General features: G+C 40.8%; 2 protein-coding genes across 4 annotated transcripts in view; one reads left to right on the forward strand and one right to left on the reverse strand.

Moving 5' to 3' along the window:
* NKIRAS1 (NFKB inhibitor interacting Ras like 1) overlaps window positions 1-1,759 on the reverse strand; it is a 32,916-nt gene extending 31,157 nt beyond the window's left edge. Inside the window, exon 1 of one of the 2 annotated variants that reach the window (XM_073900882.1) lies at window positions 1,597-1,759. The gene's annotated coding sequence lies outside the window, so the exon portion shown is untranslated. Of the gene's footprint in view, window positions 1-1,504 lie in introns of both variants that reach the window. The other variant, XM_025882999.2, reaches the window with a different exon arrangement.
* Window positions 1,760-1,780: 21 nt separating this feature from the next.
* On the forward strand, window positions 1,781-6,068 carry RPL15 (ribosomal protein L15). 2 transcript variants are annotated; one of them, XM_025883011.2, is made up of 4 exons: window positions 1,781-1,901; window positions 2,557-2,745; window positions 3,063-3,199; window positions 4,055-6,068. In XM_025883011.2, exons 2-4 carry the CDS (start codon window positions 2,574-2,576, stop codon window positions 4,358-4,360), a joined length of 615 nt encoding a protein of 204 aa, XP_025738796.1. In that variant the 5' UTR covers window positions 1,781-1,901; window positions 2,557-2,573; the 3' UTR covers window positions 4,361-6,068. The 2 variants fall into 2 exon arrangements, with proteins under 2 accessions (XP_025738796.1, XP_025738805.1); XM_025883020.2 differs by lacking the exon at window positions 1,781-1,901 and adding an exon at window positions 1,989-2,007.
* The last annotated feature ends 17,765 nt before the right edge of the window (window positions 6,069-23,833 follow it).

Below are 23,833 nucleotides of genomic sequence, written 5' to 3' on the forward strand. Positions count from 1 at the left end.
GGGTCATGGTCTCGGGGTCATTGGACTGGCTCTTCCACTGGCTCTGCCCAACGTGGAGTTGGCTGTCCCTCTCCCTCTGCTCCTCCCCCTGCTCTTGTGCCTCGCCCCCACTCAAATAAATAAATAAAATCTTAAAAAAAAAAAAAAAGGCTGGAAAAAGCAAGCAAATGGATTCTCCCCTAGCTTCTCTAAAAGGAACACAGCAATCTGATTTTAGCCTACCGAGATTTCTGACCTGTGTAATACAACTAATTTGTGTTATTTTAAGCCAGTTTGCTACAATTAGCAAAAAGAACTAATACAACTTCCTAGTCTCTCTGCTTCAACTTTTTCCCTTCTTTTGGCCTCAAAACTGCAATCCAGATAATCCTTTTAAAATGTAAGTCACAGAAAGTCACCCTTCTGCTTAAAATCTTCCAATAGTTTTTGATCTCTGGCAGTGTGAAAACCCAAAGTCCTCCCTAGAAACACTTCACCTCTCTGAGGTCATCTGCTAGCTTCCTGCCACCCTGCCTCCTTGCTATTTCTGTATGAATCCAGGCATACTCCAGCATTGGCACTTTTCCTTTTGATTGAAATCAGTCCAAATCTCCAAGGCTCACAACCTTCGGGATTTTTCTCAAATCTTGTTTCTCAAGACGACTAATCCTGAATATGCCATCCAAAATTTTGACCCCCCACCCCAACACTATCCTTTCCCTGCCCTTAATGTTTGTCTTTAGTACTTTTTACCAAACATAATATATGTCTTATTTATGTTTATTGCCCATTTCCTAGAATTTCTGCGTTCACTATTGCTGCATCCCCAGCAGCTGGGACACTACCTGGCACATATTAGGCATTTCATAGATATTTGCTGAATAAATCAGTGAACCTTGTGAGGACTCCTGGAATGATAAAGCTACGATTAAAAAAAAAAGGAAAATAGTAAATAAGGGGAGAAAACCAAAACCGGTAATAAGTTAGAAGGTAAACTACATGACTGCGTCAAAAATGAAAATACTCTGGGGACGCAAAAAACAAACTATTTTTCAATAAAGAAAACACAAAACGCCAGCATTTTCTCGGCATTTCTTCCCAAAACACTCGTACCTGATAACCAAGTCTTGGCACAAAAATATTTTGCCTTTCTAAAAAAAACTGGTTCTGACGTAGCAAACCTGGGACCAAGTCGGTACGCAGGAAAGGCACGGAAATGAAAAGGCGCCGAGCCGCTCGCGCTCCCCTCTCTAGCCCCCCAGTTCCCCACCCTCCGACCCTTCTTTAGGGCAAAATCCCGCGGAGCCGGGGCCTGCGGAGGCTGAAGCCCGAAGGCAGGGCGCGCGCCCCCACCCGCGAAGCCCTGGCAGCACGAACGTCTTATTTGGCTGCTCCGGCAGCGTCTCGGGGTCCAGTCTAGTGGGCTAAGCGGGATGGATAGCGCCGCACTGGGGAACCCGCCGCGACTCCTCAAGTGAGGAGACCGCGGTGCGTGAAGCGGTTCCCTGTACCTCCAGACACAGACCTGGACACTTCCACAGACTCCTAAGATACCGATACTCTGGCAGAGATGCTCCACGACCGGCTTCGGCCACCTGAGCCCCGCCCCCAACTTGCCTCCTCCCAGCTGCAGGACGGCCTTGAACGCTCGCCCGCCGAGGTCTGGCCGAGGACTCTCGCCCTTTGAGCCGCCCCTGCCTGTCAAACTCAAGTCCTGAGGGCCAGGGTGCGGGATAATAGGGGAGGCTGCGCCCAATCCGGGCCGAACTCCGCCCACCAGTCTCGCTGCCGGAACTACATGTCCCATGAGGCTGTGGGAGCCGCAGCCTTCCACCGGAAAGAGGCTCGCCGCTGTGGGGGAGGAGCCCAAAAAGGATTGTGGGAGAAAGGCTCTTTCCTTTCCGTCCGGCGGCAGCCATCAGGTAGGCTGTGTTTGTCGAATTCGCTGCTGCATCCGCCGCTCATCTCTCTTCGCCTCAGCCATCCAGACTCGGGGACCCTGCGTCCTCGGAGCTCCTCCTGCCTCCTGTGCGGCGCGAGTTCGAACAGGATGCGGGGCTGTTAGGGCTTGGAGAGGCGGCCCCCGGGGCGGGCTAGGGTGGTGATGTGATGGCGGCGCGAATTCGAGCGGGGCCTGGAGCGTGAAGGAAAAGGAAGCATGGGGCTGAGGGATGGAAGGCCGGGCCTAGAGTGTCCTAAAGCGAGGCCTGCGGATTGGGTGCAATAAGGGATTTTTTTCCCCGAAAGTTTCCTTCGGGGATAACGGCTACAGCACCTTCCCCTAAGGGTATCGGCGAGATCTCTGCAGGCCAGGCCCTTAGGGATGCCGCCTGCCGCACTCAGCAGCATTCCTCAGTACTCGTCTAGCGCCATTCATTCATCCAACAAAAATGTACCGAGACCCTCCCTGCGCTGCTCCGCGCTGGGGTCGCAGAGGTGACAGCGTTGCTTTCCCAGGGTGCAGCTATTCCCTACAGTTATGGAGAGCCATTTTCAGCCTCGGTTTCCTTGTGGCTGGTGGGGAACTAAGATGGACGGGCGCGATCGTCTCATTTTAAATGCATGATGTTTTTTTAGCTCAAAGGTAGGCCAAGATGGGCGCTTACAAGTACATCCAGGAGCTATGGAGGAAGAAGCAGTCCGATGTAATGCGCTTTCTTCTCAGGGTGCGCTGCTGGCAATATCGCCAGCTCTCTGCGCTCCACAGGGCTCCCCGCCCAACCCGGCCCGATAAAGCGCGCAGGCTGGGGTACAAGGCCAAGCAAGGTGAGTGGTCTCTGCATGGATGCGTGGACAAAATTGTGTTCCTGGGGAAATGTGAGAAAACTGCTAATTAGAGGTACTATGGCCCCAATATCCCAGTGTAGAGTGGGAATGAGAAGTTACTCTTCCTGTGTCATAAAGTACTTTGAAAAACACTGGAATGTGTTTGTTTTTAGAGTAAGTCTTAAATGGGTATTTAACCTTCAGATATACAGTATTTGGCTTATAGTCCAAAATATATTCGACATCGCAGCATTTAGTAGGAAGTTACCGAGTCTTGATCCGTACAGCTTTTATAAGACCACTGTAAATGTGTATAGGTTATGTCATATATCGGATTCGTGTGCGTCGTGGTGGCCGCAAACGCCCAGTTCCTAAGGGTGCTACCTACGGCAAGCCTGTCCATCATGGTGTTAACCAGCTAAAGTTTGCCCGAAGCCTTCAGTCTGTTGCAGAGGTAAGTGATTTTTCAGTAACAGTTGTGTCTGTCACCTCCTGGGGTTGGTGGAGGATTTGAGCACTTTTTCTGGTTAACTTGTACCTAGTGAGCCCTGTTGTGTTTAAAATGGGGTTTGTGATTTTTACTTCATCGTTTACTTAGTATACTAAATGTTGCTGGCAAAGTCAGTCTTTGTTACTAATCTGGCTTTGCTTGTGTATAATAGAAAGTGTTTTATGGTTAGTGTGAACCTTGGAACCTAAGCTTTTGAAGGGCAGTAAACTTTGTCTTGAAGAGCACATCTCCCCAGGTGTACAGAAGCTGCATTTACTCATGGCTAATTTTTGATGTTCAGTTGTAAGTTGTCTTTCTGGGTTAGTAAATGAAGTTGTGCTCTGTCCCAAAGGTTGGCAAACAAGAGTTTGCTGCCTTCTGTAAACTAAAAATGTTTTATTTTTGTTCTTAAAAAAAAAAGGCAAAGACGACTTAAACTAAGGAGACTATCGTGGCCTCCAAAGCCTAAAATAATATGCTAAATATTATTAAAGTTTTGTATGAAGTTTGCTGATCGCTTAGTTGTATTAGAAAAGGACTAGGTTCCTAAATTTTGTTAGATACTAACATTTGTGCCTTGGTCGGGAAGGGGGTGATAATAGGCAATGGTTTCAAATCAGAGAATGTTTCATGTATTATTGTAGTAAGTCTTAATCATATTTGGGGTCCTAGCCTCTGGGAAGATGCTTATAACTATTCAGTAGTTAAGTGAATGACCTTAGTCTCTTGTCTAGTGTGGTAAACTAAAGGGAATTCTTACTTCCTAATTTCCTTCTATGGGAGATGGAGGCTGACTTTGGGCCTTTTTTCCTGTTCCAGGAGAGAGCTGGGCGCCACTGTGGGGCTCTGAGAGTCTTGAATTCTTACTGGGTTGGCGAAGATTCCACGTACAAATTCTTTGAGGTCATCCTCATTGATCCATTCCATAAAGCTATCAGAAGAAATCCTGACACCCAGTGGATCACCAAACCAGTCCACAAGCACAGGGAGATGCGAGGGCTGACATCTGCAGGCCGCAAGAGCCGTGGCCTTGGAAAGGGTCACAAGTTCCACCACACTATTGGTGGTTCTCGCCGCGCGGCATGGAGAAGACGCAATACTCTCCAGCTCCACCGTTACCGCTAATATAAGTAATGTTTGTAAAAAATCTTACCTAATAAACAATTTAGGACAGTCATGTCTGCTTAAAAGTGTTCTTTAATTTGTCTGTTAAATTGAGTTGTCTGCACATTGTTCCATGAATGCATTGTCAAATTATGAAAGTTAAAGTGCAATAATGTTTGAAGACTTTAAGTGATGGTGTATCTTGTTTCTAATAAGATAAATGCTTTTGTCTTTGCTTTATCTTATTAGGGAGTTTATATGTCAGTGTTTAAAATGCTGTTTGGTATAATAGGTGTAAAATAAATTCTGTAAAAGTGGAATGCAGAAGCTAGCCATGTAGATTTGTTGGTGCATGTAATGAAACCTGCAGCTTCATTGGGGTGATGTAATGCTCTGGTTTACTCTCAAATGGCTGTTGTTATTAGGGGTTTGGAAAGAAAGAGCTTTTTAAATTGGATTTTGCTTGGAAGTGTGAAGAGTATTCTAGTCTTTAATCATGATCATATGCAGAACAGTGTTAAGTAGGAACCACAATTTTAGGTTGAATCCAATATTCCATTTATTTAACTGGCTTTGGAAAGAATACTTTAAAAGAATGCCACCATTTTTTTAAAGAGAATTGAGTAAACCTACCTGTTTCAGGAGGGTTGTCTTAAAAATGAAAATAAATCCTGCTTGACCGAAGTAAAATTGCCTTGGTCTCCACAGTGTTGGAGTTTGAAGTTACATTGAAGTTACCATAAAATGTAGAGGCTCCTGATTCTATCCCACGACTCCATGGGATCTGTAGAGTACTGAATTTCCTACAAAGCAGTCAGTTAATGGGCTTTACTCGTGTATATGAACACTTAAAGAAATTGGACATTAGATGAGAAGACTAAGATTTGTAAGCTAGTAACCAATGCTAGAATTGGGAAACTGGCTTTTAAGTATGAGGATAAAATTGGCTTTGGTTAGAATTTTAAATACTTTATCCATGGTCTTTGTGACCATTTTGAATCCACTAGCCACCTTAGGGGGAAAAACAGGGTTGGCTTTAAAAGTCTGTCATTGCTCATCCCAAGTCCTAAGTCATCTTGGGTCAACCCACTTAGGCATTCCCATAGGCTGTTGAGAATAGTCATGTAGTTGGTGTCGATGTACAAGTCTATGGTTTCCAACCTAATCCTTAACATGGGTTATCCCCAGTCATTTTTCTCACCCTTACTCAAACCCTTCAAAATTTTGCCATTCCATAAACTTGCCAGCCCATCAATTGTGCCACCTTGATGTTAAGTATACCACTATTCTGTTTCCATTCTGTCTTCCCAGTAAAGAGGTTTCTGTTCTCCAGGGTGAATTTTGAGTGTGTAGGAAATAGAGGAATTGCCCCAACTTCTAAGATAGCTGACTTAATCCATAGTTTGATTTCAAAATCGAATTGCTGGTTTCCTTGAACCAGTTTTTATATTTTTTTCAGGGGTCTTAGGCTCAGTTAAATGATTTCCAGAAAAAGGCTCAAAACCTCTTGAGACCTAAATTCCTTTCCACTCAGAAAGAGATCCTAAACCATATATATACTTTGTGTGTTAGAGGTTGTTCAACTAAAGGAATAAATGTTTATTAAACTAAAACAGACCTGTTATCCTTTGTCATCTAATACCAATAAGCAAGCCAAATACCCTAACCTACACAAAATTGTAACGGCAGAAACAGTCACTTTGAGAGAAAATAAAATGTATAGTACTTAGTCTTGAGAGTTTTTTCTTTTGGCTCTTTGGTCCTTGCATGAATTAGAAAAACCCACTTAAATGTTTTTTTCAAACTAAATGCTAGTTTGGGAAGAAGACGGGGAGGGTTCAGGCTAAATGTCAGTGTTCCTTTTTTCCAAAAAGGGCTTGCTTCTATTCTTGCTACCCTATAGTTTGTTCTCCATACTGTAGCTTTTTAAGTGTTGTCATTCCGGTACTGGAAACTGAAGTCCCAGATCCATGATCTTTATACTTTTCCCACCACTGGACTCATTTTCTACTGCTGTCCTTATTTGATACTGCAGGTTCTTTGCTGTTCCTCAGAGAAGCCAAGCACTCTCCTAATGCCTTTATGAGAAAACTCCCAGATCTTAGATGTCACCTTAGAGGCTTTCCCTGACAATCCAACAATTAATGCAAACAGCTGTTCTCTTTGCATTAATTCTAGATCAGTGAGATTAAAACATACCCAAATCAATTAAAATTTTCTTAGAGCAATTGGTTTCTCACAACCCCACAACTGCAGGTACTAATATTAACTCCCTTTTGCTGATGAGCACAGACATAAGCAACTTGCTCAAGGTCACAAAGGCTGTCTGAATTCAAATCCTCCCAATAAGATTAAGTTCAAATTTTGACTAGGTAATACATTGACATGGCTAAAAATTCAAAAGGTACAATTAGGGTTGACAGTAAAAGTCTCCCTTCAGGAAAAGTCTCAGGTCCCCTCTGGAGGCAATCAATCTGATCAGTTTTTTGGATTTTCATCAGGAGATTCATATGTGTACAAAAAACTCTTCTTTTACCCAAATGTCAATATATTGATTTTTTTCATTTAGTTACACATCTCAGAGCTTACTCTGTATCACTTCATGAAGATCTTCCTCGTTCTTTTTTATGACTGCATGATATTACATCATGGATGCATCATAATATGATGTGGTCCCTTCTGATGAACATTTAAAATTATTTCCAATCTTACTTTTACAGAATTTTTTTTTACATATATCTCAGTTTATCTGTAGGATAAATTCCTAGTAGAGTGGCAGAGTTAAAAACTATGTATTGGCCAAGAGATTCTGCTCTGCCAGTCTGATAGGAAAAATGGTATTCTTACCTAGTTTCATTTTTGCACTTGTGAGTGTGGCAGAGGCAGTCATGGGCACACCATAGCCTTTTTTTTTTCCTGGACACATACCTAAACGATGTTTTCCTGGTCCTTTATACATTTAGGTAGGAGTTTTATGACATTCTTGCCAGCGGAATGAACACAGATGATACATTACTTCCTCCAAGACAATCAAGGGTTGGTATGCCAGTGGAGGCCAATAATCCAAATAGCATAGCTACAAAATGGAAGAAAGCTGCTCAATATCAGACTGGGCAAGTGAGAAAATTTTGTGTTAAGCTGCTGTGTTAGTTGTGTTCATTCTTATGGCAGCCTAGCCTAGCTTGACCCTAACTAGTTTAATGAGTAAAGTTGAGCATTATTTATACATTTAAGAGGCATATTTGGGGGCACCTGGGTGGCTCAGTGGTTAAGTGTCTGCCTTTGGCTCAGGTCATGATCCCCGGGTCCTGGGATCGAGCACCCCCATCAGGCTCCCTGCTCAGCAGGGAATCTGCTTCTCCCTCTGCCTCTTTCTGTGTGTGTGTCAATGAATAAATAAAATCTTAAAAAAAAAAAAAAGGAAAAATGTTGGCCTTAAAAAAATGTCTTATGTTTGCTTTACAATGACCTTTCATTATAATCTGTTGTCCATTTTTCTATCAGAATCCATACTCTTTAAGTACCATGTTGTATTAAATGGAGGGTGGCTGCTAGCTCATTGCACAACCATCATTACTCTGCTCTTAAGATTCTTATAGCTGGACCAGTTTCTCACACCATACACAAAAGTAAACTCAAAATTGATAAAAGACCTAAATGTAAGACCTGCAACCATGAAAATCCTAGAAGAGAGCATAGGCAGTAATTTCTCTGGAATTGGCCATAGCAACAGTCTTCTAAATATGTCTCCTCAGGCAAGGGAAACAAAAGCAAAGATAAAGTATTGGGACTACATCAAAATAAAAAGCTTCTGCACATCCAAGGAAACAACAAAACTAAAAGACAACCTACAGAATGGAAGAAGCCATTTGCAAATGATATATCTGATTAGTGGTTAATATCTAAAATATATAAAGAACTTGTACAACTCAACACTGAAGAAAACCCAAATAATATGATTAAAAATGGGCAAAACACATGAACAAACGTTTCTCCAAACAAGACACCCAGATGGTCAATGGACACATGAAAAGATGCTCAACATCACTCATCATTGGCAAAGAGATTCTGCTCTGACAGTCTGATAGGAAAAATGGTATTCTTACCTAGTTTCAATTTTGCACTTTTGAGTGTGGCAGAGGCAAAGTCATGGGCACACCAAATGCCAATCAAAACCACAATGAGGTTTCACCTCACACCTGTCAGAATGGCTAAAATAACACAGGAACACAAGAAGTGTTAGGGAGAGTGTGGAGAAAAAGGAATCCTCATGCACTGTTAGTGGGAATGCAAACTGGTGTAGCCACTGTGGAAAACAGTATGGAGGTTCTTCAAAAAATTAAAAAATAGAATTACCATATGATCTAGAAATTTCACCCCTGGGTATTTACCCAAAGAAAATGAAAACACTAATTTGAAAAGATAGATGCACCCCTATGTTTATTGTAGCATTATTTACAATAGCCAAGATATGGAAGCAACCCAAGTGTCCATTGATAGATGAATGAATAAAGAAGAGGTTGATTATATGTATATACATACATACACACAATGGAATGTTATTCAGCCTTAAAAAAAATTCATATACAGCCATTAAAAAAGAATGAAATCTTGTCATTTGCAAAAACATGGATGGCTCTTAGGGGAAAATAGGTCAGTCAGAAAAAGATGAATACCATATGATTTCACTCATGTGGAATTTAAGAAACAAAGCAAATGAACAAAGAGACAAAAAACCAAACTCACATACAGAGAACGAACTGGTGGTTACCAGAGGGGAGGTGGGGGGGGTGGGTGAAACAGGTGAAGGGGATTAAAAGTACACGTATCATAAAATACCTAGGAATAAATTTAACCAAAGAGGCAAAGGATCTGTACTCAGAAAACTATAAAATACTCATGAAAGAAATTGAAGAAGACACAAAGAAATGGAAAAACGTTCCATGCTCATGGATTGGGAGAACCAACATTGTGAAGATATCAATGCTACCTAGAGCAATCTACACATTCAATGCAATCCCCATCAAAATACCATCCATTTTTTTCAAAGAAATGGAACAAATAATCCTAAAATTTATATGGAACCAGAAGAGACCCCGAATAGCCAGAGGAATATTGAAAAAGAAAAGCAAAGCTGGTGGCATCACAATTCTGGACTTCCAGCTCTATTACAAAGCTGTCATCATCAAGACAGTATGGTACTGGCACAAAAACAGACCCATAGATCAATGGAACAGAATCGAGAGCCCAGAAATGGACCCTCAACTCTATGGCCAACTTATCTTTGACAAAGCAGGAAAGAATGTCCAATGGCAAAAAGACAGTCTCTTCAACAAATGGTGTTGGGAAAATTGGACAGCCACATGCAGAAGAATGAAATGACCATTTCATTACACCACACACAAAAATAGACTCCAAATGGTAGAAAGACCTAAACGTGAGACAGGAGTCCATCAAAATCCTAAAGGAGAACACAGGTAGCAACCTCTTCGACCTCAGCCACAACAACTTCTTCCTAGAAACATCGCCAAAGGCAAGGGAAGCAAGGGCAAAAATGAACTATTGGGATTTCATCAAGATTAAAAGCTTTTGCACAGCAAAAGAAACAGTCCACAAAACTAGAAGACAACCGACAGAATGGGAGAAAATATTTGCAAATGACATATCAGATAAAGGGCTAGTATCCAAAATCTATAAAGAACTTATCAAACTCAACACCCAAAGAACAAATAATCCAATCAAGAAATGGGCAGAGGACATGAACAGACATTTTTCCAAAGAAGACATCCAAATGGCCAACAGACACATGAAAAAGTGCTCACCATCGCTCGACATCAGGGAAATCCAAATCCAAACCTCAATGAGATACCACCTCACACCAGTCAGAATGGCTAAAATTAACAAGTCAGGAAACGACAGATGTTGGCGGGGATGTGGAGAAAGGGGAACCCTCCTACACTGTTGGTGGGAATGCAAGCTGGTGCAACCACTCTGGAAAACAGTATGGAGGTTCCTCAAACAGTTGAAAATAGAGCTACCATACAATCCAGCAATTGCACTACTGGGTATTTACCACAAAGATACTAATGTAGGGATCCGAAGGGGTACGTGCACCCCAATGTTTATAGCAGCAATGTCCACAATAAGCAAACTGTGGAAAGAGCCAAGATGTCCATCGACAGATGAATGGATAAAGAAGAAGTGGTATATATACACAATGGAATATTATGCAGCCATCAAAAGGAATGAGATCTTGCCATTTGCAACGACGTGGATGGAACTGGAGGGTGTTATGCTGAGTGAAATAAGTCAATCAGAGAAAGACATGTATCATATGACCTCACTGATATGAGGAATTCTTAATCTCAGGAAACAAACAGGGTTGCTGGAGTGGTGGGGGGGTGGGAGGGATGGGGTGGCTGGGTGATAGACATTGGGTAGGGTATGTGCTATGGTGAGGGCTGTGAATTGTGCAAGACTGTTGAATCACAGATCTGTACTTCTGAAACAAATAATGCAACATATGTTAAGAAAAAAGAAAAAGAAGAAGATAGCAGGAGGGAAAGAATGAAGGGGAGTAAGTCAGAGGGGGAGACGAACCATGAGAGACGATGGACTCTGAAAAACAAACTGAGGGTTCTAGAGGGGAGGAGGGTAGGGGGATGGGTTAGCCTGGTGATGGGTATTAAAGAGGGCACATTCTGCATGGAGCACTGGGTGTTTTGCACAAACAATGAATCATGGAACACTACATCAAAAACTAATGATGTAATATATGGTGATTAACATAACAATAAAAATTTTTTTTAAAAAAGTACACGTGTCATGATGAGAATTGAGTATAGAATTGTTGAATTGCTATCTTGTACACCTGAAACTGATACAACACTATATGTTAATTATATTGGAATAAAAAATACTCTTTTTTTTTTAAAGATTTTATTTACTTACTCATAAGAGACAGAGAGAGAGGCAGAGGGAGAAGCAGGCTCCCAAGGAGCAGGGAGCCCGATGTGGGACTCAATCCCCGGATGCCGGGATCATGACCTGAGCCGAAGGTAGATGCTTAACCATTTGAGCCACCCAGGCACCCTAAAAATTATTCTTAAAGGTAACTTTCTGTAGAATAAGTTTTGGAAACTCAACTGTTCATTTTATCCTTTTGATTCTGAACTCTGGTTTCATCTCTAAATTCTGAAATTGCTAAGGGATATTAGTAGGTATATTGTATCAGTAAGGGAGACTTGATTAAGCTATAGTAACAAACATTCCCCCCAATCTCAGTGGCTTAAAATAATAAAGTTTTATTTCTTGCACATACTACATGTTCACTGAAGGTTCATCATGGTCCTCTCTCCAGAAACCAGGCTATTAGAGTAGCCATTATCTGGAACATTGCCATGTGGCCATGGCAAAAGACAAAGAGAGTACAGTATAGCATGCCCTGGCTTTTAGTGCTTCTGCTCAGAAGGTTTTCTGAAGGAAGTCTGAGATCAAGGGTAAGGAGATGAAATTTTACCATGTGCCTGGAAGGAGAGGAAGAACCATGTATTTGTGAACAGTTCTAATAGCCATCACATACACTAATCCATTTGATTTTCTTTTGTCCTTGTACATGTGGGAGGTATTGTGGAGAAGAGCAAAAAATCTGCTGCAAAGGTGGAATAGTTAGCTTGTACCTTTAAAACTCAGAGCATTCAAATTTAGTGAATCATCTGGAACACACAATTCACAGCTCACTCTCAAATCTTAGTAAAGGACGACTCATCCCCCAAAATTGATCAAACCATTTAATTTAATTGGTATGCTGTGAATATCTGAACTCTTTTGCTTGCAATTCTCGTTGTCATTTAAAGAGAGGTTGATTATTTGGCAGTCCTAGTTGGTTTAGAAATAGTAATTGATAGGTAATGTAATTGTCAGTCATCTAATCACTGAACTTCTATCTCTGAGACTGTAAACAGACCATTTAGGTTCCAGAGATTGATTTTTTTAAGTTTATTTTTGGTAATCTCTACACCCATCATAGGACTCAAACTCATGATCAAGCGATCAAGAGTAGCATGCTCTTCGGACTGAGCCAGCCAGGCACCCCCAAAGGTTGATTATTAACTAAGCTAGGAAGTTTCACTTATCAGAAAGGAAAATCCAAAATATGATCATCCACATTAAAGAATTTTGTCCGTTGGCCTATAGTTGGATTCTATGGGTAGGATCTTTTAGAATCTATTGCTGCCAAGACACACAGCATTAGTATTGTGATTAGGATAAGAAATTGCTAAACGTTCCACTCCCTCCTAATTTAGTTCTCTAATTTGTTCATTCTTGTTAGTTTTTGTATGGTATATGTTGGTATAATGACTGGTCATAGATTTGTTCCTCTATGTCCTCACTGTACCCTGGTTCTTCTTTTTCTTATAGTTAGTCAGTGAAGAGAGAACTGGAGGCACCCAATGTAAGATCAATAACAAAACCTAAGAACAAGACCAAGAAGTGCCAAACCCAAAGATAGACATCACCACTGAAGATGTTAGCTGTCAACTGAAAAGTTTCCCTAATGTAACCCATCCTACAATATAATGGTAGAAATTAATATGTCTAAGGCTACAATATCATTGATTGTTTTCATGTGATTTATAAAATACTTCTGAAGTTTTGAAAATGCTTTGAGCAACAGAATTATCATTGTTTCAAAATGGTGCTCTTCCTCTTATTACTCTTCATAAATGTCACTTTGTTTCAAAAGCCACTGCCTTTTTTTCTACCTCAAGAAGCAAGAAAAATCTCAAATAAACAGCCTAACCTTACACCTAAAGGACCTAGAAAAGGAAGAACAAAAAGAAAACCCAAAATCCGTAGAAGAAAGGAAATATTAAAGATTAGAGCATAAATAAAGTAGAAACTAAAAAGCAATAGAACAGATCAATGAAACCAGGAGCTGGTCTTTGAAAAGAGCAGCAAAATTGATACACCTTTAGCTAGACTCATAAGAAAGAGAGAAAGAGGGAGAGAGAGAGAGAGAGAAAGAACTCAAACAAAATCAGAAATGATAGAGGGGAAATAACAACTGACACCACAAAAATACAAAGGATTATAAGAGAATATTCTGAAAAATTATATGCCAACAAATTGGACAACCTAGAAGAAATGGATAAATGGGTAAATTCCTAGGAACATATAACCTCCCAAAACTAAATCAGGAAGAAATAGAAATTTTGAATTGACCAATTACCAGCAATGAAATTGAATCAGTATTCAAAAAACTCCCACCAAACAGAAGTCCAGGACCAGAAAGCTTCATAGGTGAATTCCACCAAACATTTAAAGAAGAGTTAATACCTATTCTTCACTAACCGTTCCAAAAAATAGAAGAGGAAGAGAAATTTCCAAATTCATTCTATGAGGCTAGCATTACCCTGATACCAAAACCAGATAAAGACACCACAAAAAAAGAGAACTACCGGCCAGTATCTCTCATGAATATAGATATAAAAAGCCTCAACAAAATATTAGCAAACAGAATCCAACAATACATTTTAAAAAACATTCACCACTACCAAGTGGGGTTTATTCCCGGGGTGCAAGTGTAGTTCAATATTTGCAAATCAGGGGCGCGCAGGTGGCCCAGTTGGTTAAGTGATGACCTGTGAAATGGGAGAAGATATTTGTAAATGACATATTTGATAAAGGGTTAATATCCAAAATATATAAAGAACTTCTACAACTCAACACCAAAAAAAACCCAAATAATGCAATTAAAAATGGGCAGAACACATGAACAAACATTTCTCCAAAAAAGACACACAGATGGCCAAAAGGCACATGAAAAGATGCTCAACATCACTCATCATCAAATAAATCAAATCAAAACCACAATGAGATACCACCTTGTATCTATCAGAATAGCTAAAATAAAAAACACAGGAAATAAGCGTTGGGTAGAGTGTGGAGAAAAAGGACTCCTCGTGCACTGTTGGTGGGAGTGCAAACTGGTATGGCCATGTGGAAAACAGCATGCAGGTTCCTCAAAGAATTAAAAGTAGAATTACCATATGATCCAGAAATTCCAATCCTGGGTATTTACCCAAAGAAAATGAAAACACCAATTTGAAAAGATATGTGTACCCCTATATTTACTGTAGCATTATTTACAATAGCCAAGATATGGAAACAGCCCAAGTGTCTACTGACAGGTGAATGGTTAAAGAAGAGGTGGTATTTATCAACACAAAGAAATATTACTAGGCCGTAAAAAAAGAATGAAAGGTTGCCATTTGCAACAACATGGATGGATCCAGAGGGTATAATGCTAAGTGAAATAAGTCAGTCAGAGAAAGACAAATACCATATGATTTCACTCATATGTAGAATTTAAGAAATAAAACCAACAAAATAGGGGAAAAAAAAGAGAGAGGCAAACCAAGAAACAGACTCTTAACTATAGAGAACAAACTGGTGGCTACCAGAGGGAGTGGGTGAAACAGGTGATGGGGATTAAGAGTACACTTATCATGATGAGCACTGAGTAATGTACAGAAATGTTGAATCACTACGTTGTACCTGAAACGAATATAACACTGTGTGTTAACTATACTGGAATTAATATAAAAAAACAAAAACAAAAGCCACTACCTTTTTCAATAAAATAAAACTTTAATCTCAAGGTCTTGTAGATTTGGAATGGTCTCCAAGTGGGATTGGGTGGCCAGACTATTCAAGATTCCCTTGACCTTCTAGGGCTCTTAGTGGTCACCTCTGTTACCACCATGACCCCCCGTTAATACTCTGTAGTGTAGCTAGGACCAGGAGAAACTGTTTGAAGGAAAGAACTAGGCACATCCAACTAGGTAATCTAGTTTGGGGGAGCTTGGCTGACTCAGTCAGAAGAGCATGTGACTCTTTTTTTAAAATATTTTTTTAATTTATTTGAAAGAGAGAGAGAGCATGAGCAGGAGGAGGGGCAGAAGGAGGAGCAAACGCCCCGCTGAGCCAGGAATCGGACTCAATCCTGAGACCCTGGGATCATGACCTGAACCAAAGGCAGACGCTTAACCAACTGAGCCACCCAGGCACCCTGAGCACCTTGATCTCAAGGTCGTGAGTTTGAGCCCCATAATGGGTATAGAGATTACTAAAAATATGTAAGTAAATAAATAAACTTAAAAAAATAAAGTATATAATTTTTTAAAGATTTTATTTATTTATTTGACAGAGAGAGAGAGATAGTGAGAGCAGGAACACAAGCAGGGGGAGTGGGAGAGGGAGAAGCCAGCCTCCTGCTGAGCAGGGAGCCCGATGCGGGGCTCGATCCCAGGACCCCGGGACCATGACCTGAACCGAAGGCGGATGCCTAACGACTGAGCCACCCAGGCACCCCTAAAGTATGTAATTTTTTTTTTAAGATAATCTAGTTTTACCATTTGGGACTCACTCTGATGCCTCAGGCAAGCTTCTTAGTCTCTCTTGTGCTTATATCTCCCATTATCAACATGAGAGAGGATGCTGTGTGTTAGTAGGGCAATAGTTAAAGACAAGGATGCTGGCATCAGATTGCTGGAGTTCAAACTCCTGTACTCCCAATTCTGGCAGGAATCATCTTGGGCACATGGCTTCAAGTTCTTGTGTAAAATGGATAACACAATAAATCCAGGGTTTGTCAATAATTTTCCAATTCTACCTGGGAGAAGGAGTATTCTTGGAGTCTGGATGTCTAGGTCAGATTTTTTTTTTTAAAGATTTTACTTATTTATTTAACAGAGATAGAGACAGCGAGAGAGGGAACACAAGCAGGGGGAGTGGGAGAGAAAGAAGCAGGCTCCCTGCTGAGCAGTGAGCCTGATGTGGGGCTCCATCCCAGGACCCTGGGATCATGACCCGTGCCGAAGGCAGATGCCTAACAACTGAGCCACCCAGGTGCCTGGGTCAGATTTTTAGAGGGAAGTATTTCTGTAGTGGAACAAAGGAATCTACTTAGGTCATGATGGCTTGACTGAAATTTCTCATAAGAGCCAATTTCCTGCCCTCTAATTCTGCATTTCCCCAAGCAATCACTTAATCAATAATTTGGTCTTCCACGTAGACCAGGAATAGCTCTTTTTTTCTGGAGACCCTAGGTCTGGATTTTCAGTTTATATATCATCATATAAAAATGGTCCTAACTGTATACTATTAGTGCTCATTAACCCGCCAGTCCCTAAGAACTCTTTAGTAAACTAGTAACATTGTTTCTGAATATATATATTTAATTCCAATGTATGTCATATTTGACTTGTGTATAAAAATAAATCCTGTTGCATTGTGACATGATCTAGAAAAAAGTTTTATACTAATTTTTTTCCCTAGAGAAGTTGTAATCTGAAATAATGACATAGTAGAAATTGACTCCAAATCAGGGATTCCTGTGCTAGTGGTTATCACAGAAGTCCTCTTGGGGGAATACTGGTGTGTAAGTTATGCCTCAGAGTTTGTCCCAACACATAGCAATGAAACTGGGCTTTCACAGATTCCCTCACCAGTCTGTCATGGGCTTGGGGTCACCTGGGGAGAGTGTAAACTCCCAGGCACTAGAAGGTAACCTAGCAGGCGAGTGGCACCTGTAGCTCAAGGACACAGGTGCAGGCCCTTAGAAACAAAGGCACACAGAAGCTGAGGAGGGCAACACAGAAGCAGTAAAAAATAAATCTAGGGGCGCCTGGGTGGCTCAGTCGTTAAGCATCTGCCTTCGGCTCAGGTCATGATCCCAGGGTCCTGGGATCTGAGCCCCACATTGGGCTCCCCGCTCGGTGGGGAGCCTGCTTCTCCCTCTCTCCTGCCTGCCGCTCCCCCTGCTTCTGCTGTCTCTCTCTCTCAAATAAATAAATAAAATATTTTAAATAAATAAATAAATCTAAAGTGTTCTGGCTGAGCACCGACAACGTCTGTCTCACAAAATTACAGTGCTTTCATGACCTTCTCTCCATTTTTTTTCTGAAAGCATTTTCATTATCAATTTCTTTGGCCAACATTTCAAGTCTAATAGAATCAAAGAACAGTTTTGCACAAATTACTTAGCCTTCAATGTTTTGGAACTGTTCTTAAACCTTTACCAGTTTTAGATAAATATTTAAATGTGGTGTTTCAAAATAATTTGTGCCTCTAGTGGAAACATAATGGTTTACATGTAGTCTCTTCTATATACAATGATTTTTTTCTTAAGTTTTATTTATTTAAGTAATCTCTACACCTAACATGGGACCCAAACTCACAATTCCGAGATCAAGAGTCCCATGCTCTTCTGACAGGGCCAGCGAAGGCCCCCAATGATTTTCTAATAATCAATTAAATATTGTAATTTCTAGGTGAAGAACGTTTCAAAAATCTGACATATCTTAAAATAAATGACAGTGTTCTTAACAAGTTTACCCTAAATCACTTTTAATTTTAAATAAATAGTAAATATATGTTTGACTTATTAGCTAATCAAGTGTTCAGATTATTCCAAGGAATAGTAAGTTACTTTTTCACATCATTTAAAGGAATGTTTAAAATGTACATTAAAATTAACTCTAAAAACCACATTCTAGACTACCTGTACAAATTATTTCTATTTTTAAATATGCTTAGAATGTGTTGGATTTTTTTTTTTTTAACAGAGAGAGACACACAGTGAGAGAGGGAACACAAGCAGGGGGAGTGGGAGAGGGAGAGTAGGTTTCCCGCTGAGCAGGGAGCCCGATGCAGGGCTCGATCCCAGCACCCCGGGATCACGACCTGAGCCGAAGGCAGACGCTTAACCACTGAGCCACCCAGGCGCCCCCGGACTTTTTTTTTTTAATGTAATCTCTTCACCTGATGTGGGGCTCAAACTCACAACTCTGAGATTAAGAGTCACATGCTCTACTGACTGAGCCAGCCAGGTGCCCCTGGGCTTTCAAACTTCTTCTTCTTCTTTTTTTTTTTTAAAGATTTTTATTTATTTATTTATTTTAGAGAGAAAGAGAGAGAGAGAGTAAGCAGTGGCGGGGGGGGTGCAGAGGGAGAAAGAGAGAGAGAATCCCAAGCTGACTCCCCACTGAGCACGGAGCCCAAGGAGGGGCTCGATCCCATGACCCCGAGATCATGACCCCAAGATCATGACCCTGAGATCATGACCCAAGCTGAAATCAAGAGTCAGATGCTCAATGCACTGAGTCACTAAGGCGCCCCGGACTTTCAAACTTCTTGAACATAATGCTAACAAGCAAGAAGTCTTTTTTTTTTAATTACAGAAATTTTGAAAATACAAAAAAAAAAAAATTACCTGAATTCCATCACTTAGAGAACCATGTTATCATTTTGATTTCTTTTCTTCGAGTTTTTTTTTTTTAATTAAAAAAGTCATAGAGGGATGCCTGGGTGGCTCAGTCATTAAGCATCTGCCTTTGGCTCAGGTCATGATCCCAGGGTCCTGGGATCGAGCCCCACATCAGGCTCCCTGCCAAGCTCCCTCCCTCCCTGCGTCTCCCTCTGCCTGCCTCTCCACTGCTTGTGCTGTCTCTCTCCCTCTCTCTCTGACAAATAAATAAGTAAAGTCTTTAAAAAAAAATCATAGATATTCCACCTTTGATAATGGTGGGATCTATAATTGGTAGAATAGGTAATCTGGACAAGCTCTCCCTCTGAGGACAACTAGAAAGGTAGAACAAATTTTATATATAATTATATATATACACACACATATGTATATAAAGTAAATAAAGTATATATATACATACACATATAAGTATATATACATATAAGTATATAAAGTATCTGTATACTTTATATATACATTTATGTATATACAGGTATTGGAGCTAACAAGCAGTGAAAACTTATAGAACCCAGATCCAGGAGAACATGGAGAGTCTGGAGAAGGTGTGGGCTGCTTCTGGAAGGGGTAGCTGAGATGCGGAGAAGCTGAGCAGCCCTCCGACTGTTGGTGGGCTATGATGATAAAAACGTAGGGATCCACCAAGCAGTATAGGAGGAGGGTCCTGATAAACCTTTTACACTTTGAGTTGGGATTCCCTAAAATCTATTCTCCACAAAGTAGCAAGAGTGACATTTCTAAAACTTATCAGATCCTGGTACTCTTGCTCAAAACTCCCCAGTGTTTTTCAATCTCAGAGTAAAAGATAAAATAAGAAAAACAAAAAAGGACAAAAGGCCTACAAGACTCCTACACTAGCAGTTTCCACCCTATTTTGAGATTCAAAGGACCCAACACTCTCTTTTTTAAATTTAAATTCCAGGTAGTTGACATACAGTGTAATATAGTTTCAGGTGTACAATTTAGTGATTCAACACTTCCATATATCATCTTGTGCTCATCACAACTGCACTCCTTAATCTGCATCACCTATTGTACCCATCCCTCACCCCCCTCCCCTCTGGTAACCATCAGTTTGTTCCCTATGGTTGAGTTTGTTTCTTGGTTTGTCTCTCTCTGTCTCTTTTTTTTTCACCTCTGCTTGTTTGTTTTGTTTCTTAAATTCCACATATGAGTGACATCATATGGTATTTGTCTTTCTCTGATGACTTATTTCACTCAGCATAATACTCTCTAGCTCCATCCATGTCGTTGCAAATTTCATTCTTTTTTATGGCTGAGTAATAGATTCCATTATATATATCTATGTATCGATACATATAACACATCTACTTTATTAATCAGTCGATGGACACTTGGGCTGTTTCTATAATTTGGCTATTGTAGATAATGCTGCTATAAACATTGGGGTGCATGTATGCCTTTGAGTTAGTGGTTTTGTATTCTTTGGGCAAATACCTAGTAATGCAGTTGCTGGATCTTATGGTAGTTCTATTTTTAACTTTTTGAGGAACCTCCCTACTGTTTTCCAGAGTGGCTGCATCAGTTTGCATTCCCACCAACAGTGTAAGAGGGTTCCCCTTTCTCTCCTTGCCAACACTTGTTGTTTCTTGTGTTGTTCAAGTTAGCCATTCTGACAGGTGTGAGATGACATCTCATTGTAGCTTTGATTTGCATTTCCTTAATGATAACTGATGTTGAGCCTCTTCTCATGTGTCTGTTGGCCATCTTCTTTGGAAAAATATCTATTCCTGTCTTCTGCCCATTTTTAATTGGATTATTTGTTTTGGGGTCAACACCCTCTTTTTTTTAAGATTTTATTTATTTATTTATTTATTTATTTATTTATTTAAGAAAGCGTGTGAGAGAGAGAAAGCACGAGAGGAGTGAGGGTCAGAGGGAGAAGCAGACTCCCCGCTGAGCAGAGAATCTGATGTGGGACTCAGTCCTGGGACTCCAGGATCATGACCTGAGCTGAAGGCAGACACTTAACTGACTAAGCCACCCAGGTGCCCTACACCCTCTTTTTTTTTTTTTTTTTGAGAGAGAGCGGAAGCATGTGTGCATGAGTAGGGAGGGGAAGAGGGGAAGGGAGAGAGAGAATCTCAGGTAGACTCCACACCCAGTGTGGAGCCCAATCCAATTGAGCACAAGGCTCAATCTCACAGCCCTGAGATCATGACCTGAGCCAAAATCAAGAGTTCGACACCTAACTAATTGAGCCACCCAAGTGCCCCAACACCCTCTTTTTATAATAGGAATTTATAATGCCCTCTTTATTATCATAATATGAAATGTATATATAACAACTAATCTACAAATATAATTTCAGAAAAATCAATATAATGCCCAAACTATAATATAAAGGAAATATAAAAGTAATCTATAATAAAACAATGTGTGTCAATATGTAAATTTCTGCATATAACTAGGTCAGACGATAAAATGAAGTGATAAGATGGTGTTACCTGTATGCAGAATGACTGTAAATACAGCCTGATACAGGTGTGTATGCTTTCGACCACTCGAATACCATAAACGGTGTTGCCATCAATGATCTAATTCCTGAACGGTTTAAAAAATCTTGGTAAAGTTTCAAACTAGACAAACAAAAACCTTCCCTTCATTCACAAAGTAGTTACACTCTAGAAAATACGGTATATATTAAAACCGTACAAAAAGTAGTTTGTGTTTATATGTGAAATGAAGTTCTAGGCTCATATAATAAAATAAAATTTTCTTTCCCCTCTGCCACTGTGGCAAGACATTTGGAAGTTGTGTTGAACACAGAACAATTCCCCATTGAGTGGGACTGTCCCACACAGTTGCAGGATTGCTGGCAGTCTTGGTCTCCATGAAATGGGGGTAGCACCCTTGCCATTGTTGTGACAATCCAAAACACCCCCACCAATTTTCAAAATGCCCCCTGAGACAGAGGAACGCACTCACTGCCTTTTAGTCTCACTCTTACCAGGGACCTGGGGCACAGTTACCTCCCTGAGTTCATTTCCCACTCTTTTTCCTTGTACCTGCCTTTGCAAGGTACATTGACCTCCTTGCTGCCCTCAAATACAATCACGCGTGCTCCAGCTTTAGGCTCTTTGCAGTGGCTGTTCTCTCTACCCAGAATGTTCTTCCTCCAAAGACATGACTCACTCCCTCACTTCCTTCAAGTCTTTGCTCAAATGTCACCTTCTCAGTGGGACCTTCCTGGACCCTTTGTTTAAAATTTAAAATTCCCTCATCCTTGCCTTTGGCATTCATTCCCTCTTCTCCCTTTCTCTATTTATTTTATCCCCAAAAAGTATCAAAGGGGTATGAGACCCAGATCTGTCTTCTCGCCCTCAACTACCCAGTGAGTTCAAAAATGCACTGTTGCTTCCTTGCCCCAAAGACTGTCTCATTTTTCCTTCTTCTGGGAACTGGGCAGAGACAGAGTTTTCTATCTGGTGTTTATTTGGCGCTATAATACTAGTTATTAGTCAGTGGATTAGTCAGTGGAGTCTACCCTAGTTTTTAAAGTTGTTGTAAATGGAGAGGTTAATTTTGAGGTGAGAGTTGGTAATAACCTCTATGAGCCGTATTACCCCGAAGCCAATAGACTACAGATGGTTGGAAAGGAACATGGCTTAGAGCCCTTGATCTCTTTATAATGTGGTGCGTTTATGGGCCAGAAAACTCACAACTAAATGGAAACATCATACATGATTATGGATACAGAAGACTTTTCAGGGGATGTTTTGAGTTAGTCCCAGGAGGCAGGGTTTAATAATAGCTATTGTGAGAGTACCTATAAAATAAGGCTAAATAAACAGGTGTTTAATAAACAAAGAAATCACACAATGAAATTCCAGTCATTTGTATAAACTGCTATACCAAATGATATCTGCAGGTCCCTGTCTTCACCTGCAATTTTGTGAGCTGAAGTGTACATCTTTAACAAAACAAACCCACATAAGGACTATATATTATTACCTACCACGAAATAACTTCCATTGTTTTAGAAAGAAATGGAGAAGATTGCAGGTACCTCTCAATGGAAACAGAAGGAAATTGGAGTGTGTTCCCCTCTTGCTTCTTCCTACAAAGCAGGGTTTTTTTTTTCCTATGGCAGAATTCAGCAATATGAACATTAATGGGATTGTTCCATATGCGTTTGTGGTAGGCAGAACAATGGCCCTTCTGAAGATGTCCATGTCCTGAATCCTGTGATATTTATACCTGAATCCTGTGATATTTATATATTAAGTTACAAAGCAAAGGGGAATTAAGGTTGCAGATGTAGTTAAGTTTGCTAGGCAGCCAGTCTTGAAATGGGGAGATTATCTGTTGGGCTCAATGTAATCACAAGGGTCCTTTAAATATGAGAGGGAAGCAGAAAAGCAGGGGTGTCCGAGAGATGGGCACATGAGAAGGATTTGACTTCACGTAGTTGACTTTGAAGATGGAAGGGGAGGACAATCCAAAGAATGTGGGCAGCCTCCTACAGCTTTTGACAAAGGCAAGAAAACAGGGATTCTCCCCAAGAGCCTCCAGGGAGGAATGCAGCCCTGCTAATACTTTGATTTTAGTCTAGTGAGACCTTGGTTGGACTTCTGACCTATAGAACTGTAGGATAATAAATATGCATTGTGTTAAAGCACTAAGTTGGTGGCAATTTGTTACAGCAGCAGTAAGAAACGAATACAGTATTATTCTGCTGTCTCCATTTGTCATTTTTTTTAAAGATTTTATTTATTTATTTGAGAGAGAGAGAGAATGAGAGACAGAGAGCACAAGAGGGAAGAGGGTCAGAGGGAGAAGCAGACTCCCCGCTGAGCAGGGAGCCCGATATGGGACTCGATCCCGGGACTCCAGGATCATGACCTGAGCCGAAGGCAGTCGCTTAACCAACTGAGCCACCCAGGCACCTCACCCACAGAAGTTACTCTCTCTCCTACCACACACCCCCAGAGCTCTAGTTCTCCTTTCTGTTGTCAGTTTGTGAATCACTAGTGGTTCTCAATGGGGGCAATTTCCCTCCCCACCCTACCCCCCGACCAGGGGACATTTGTCAATGTCTGGAGACAGTTCTGGTTGTCACAACTGGGGACTGGGAGGTTTGGTCCTGGCATCTAGTGGGGAGAAGCCAGGGATGCTGCTAAATACCCTATAATGCACAGGAC

Source organism: Callorhinus ursinus, unplaced genomic scaffold (genome assembly GCF_003265705.2).
Source record: "Callorhinus ursinus isolate GAN/ISIS: 27379988/994484 unplaced genomic scaffold, GSC_fseal_2.0 scaffold1, whole genome shotgun sequence".
NCBI classification, from domain to species: Eukaryota; Metazoa; Chordata; class Mammalia; order Carnivora; family Otariidae; genus Callorhinus; species Callorhinus ursinus.

Bases quoted from the DNA above. Each gene is read 5' to 3' on its own strand.
- RPL15 (XM_025883011.2), top strand. From the start codon at position 2,574: ATGGGCGCTTACAAGTACATCCAGGAGCTATGGAGGAAGAAGCAGTCC. The intron at 2,746-3,062 runs GTGAGTGGTCTC...AAATGTGTATAG, and splicing joins GGGGTACAAGGCCAAGCAAG to GTTATGTCATATATCGGATT. The intron at 3,200-4,054 runs GTAAGTGATTTT...TTCCTGTTCCAG, and splicing joins GCCTTCAGTCTGTTGCAGAG to GAGAGAGCTGGGCGCCACTG.